General features: G+C 38.0%; 1 protein-coding gene across 1 annotated transcript in view; it reads right to left on the reverse strand.

Moving 5' to 3' along the window:
- Positions 1 to 1,721, reverse strand: part of TBC1D1 (TBC1 domain family member 1) — a 392,135-nt gene that overhangs the window by 74,009 nt on the left and 316,405 nt on the right. Inside the window, 1 exon segment of the mRNA XM_042782639.1 lies at positions 550 to 735. Coding sequence (XP_042638573.1) covers positions 550 to 735 — 186 coding nt within the window.

Raw genomic sequence — 1,721 nt, forward strand, 5'->3', positions numbered from 1 at the left:
TAAGCTATCATAATTCATGTCTTGTTTTGATATTCTCAATATCAGTATAGGTGGAGCTCAGCTAATGCTGAAGGTCAGTCCTCCTTCTCCAGGTGAGCTGCAACTCACTAAAAATGTACACAAAGAAGGGGTATAAACGTGAATGATTTAGGTAGGATGGGTTCACACCTAACAGCCACGTGTAGACTCTGGCTGAGGGCAAAGCAGGAAGACAGCAAGACAGGTGAGCGAGATGGAACATTTTTCAGAGGAGTTAAAGTTGCAGTGGGAAGCCTATGTCTTAGAACTTCCACATACGATGCTAACAATGACTAGATGAGAATAACCCACAGTTGTGTGATTATCATTAAATCTCTACCAAACAGCTCATTTACTTTTGAAAAAGTAAACAGATTTACAGAAAAAGTGAAACATATGTACATATACGCATGTGCATGTATTAGAGTATGTTGCCCTTTTTTAACATTGCATGTGTCTGTCTGACTTGATTCACAGCAAAGGTGAATTAAGATCAGAAGGCCTGTTCAGTATCAAAAATGACAAACCAACCTTGTAGCTTCTGATTTTCCTTCTCCATTCTGAGGAGCAGTATCTGCTGCAGAATAGCCTTCTGCCATAGCTCCCGGAGCTCACGAGATGTTCTTTTCTTTTCTTCTGGTACAGGGCCGAAGGGCCCATCTTCACGGACTGGCTCTAAGGGAGACCGTGGGGGGAGTTCTCCCAGATCGGAATAATCTGAGAAGGAAAAGGACATTTCAGGTTGGTCATTTTTCAAGGAAACTATATTCTCAGACACGGTGCAAACTCAAGTCAGCAAACTCACCTCATTTAGATACAATCATCAAATTTAAAAATCATACTTTAATTCAATTATGTCTGAGCCACAAATATGAAACTTGCATCAAATAGTAAGCACAAGCTATATATAGTATGAAAAAATATTCAAAGATGCTGACCTCTTAAGATACAATGTTTTACCTTCATCTGATTAAAAATCATATTGTTGATAGTCATAGCAAATATTCATAGAATGCTCACTATGTTGCTGACTGTTGTAAGGGCTTTGTGTTTAATAATTTAATACTCGCAACCATCCTATGACATGGGTACTGTAAATATTACATTCTAAATAAAAGCTAATGCAGGCAGAGGGAGCGGAAGTTACTTGCCCAACACAGCTAAGAAAGTATTAGAGCCTAGATTGGAACTCAAGCAGTCTGGTTTTCACACACATTCTTAACCACTGAGGGTTTTTTTTTGTTGGGTATTTGCTCTTTTTGTTTTTGACATGGGTCAATGCATTTATTTTTTTCAGTGTTTCCCCCGACCCCTCCCACCCCTGGCAACCAACAAAGAATGTTTTCCTCCATATATAAACCTTTCTTGACCCTCCATAACAATGAACTTATACTGTATTTGTCCTTCTGTGATTGACTTATTTCACTCAGCATAATGTCCTCCAAGTTCATCCATATTACGTGGTGTTTTGGAAACTCTACATTATACTTTAGTGCTGCATAGCATTCCATTATGTGTATGTACCATAGTTTGGTCATCCACTCTTCTGCTATAAATCTTAGATAAGCCCCTTGCCACATATGTAATTATCGGCAAATATAAATTTGTTGCTGTCATTTTTGTTATTTGCTTTTTCGTTGTGTTGATTTCTTTGTTCCATATAATTTCCTGTGCTGAGCTCATTTTATTTATGAATCATGTTA

This window comes from Orycteropus afer, unplaced genomic scaffold, assembly GCF_000298275.1.
Source record: "Orycteropus afer afer isolate SDZICR_OR568_19922 unplaced genomic scaffold, OryAfe1.0 scaffold00399, whole genome shotgun sequence".
Classification (NCBI taxonomy): Eukaryota; Metazoa; Chordata; class Mammalia; order Tubulidentata; family Orycteropodidae; genus Orycteropus; species Orycteropus afer.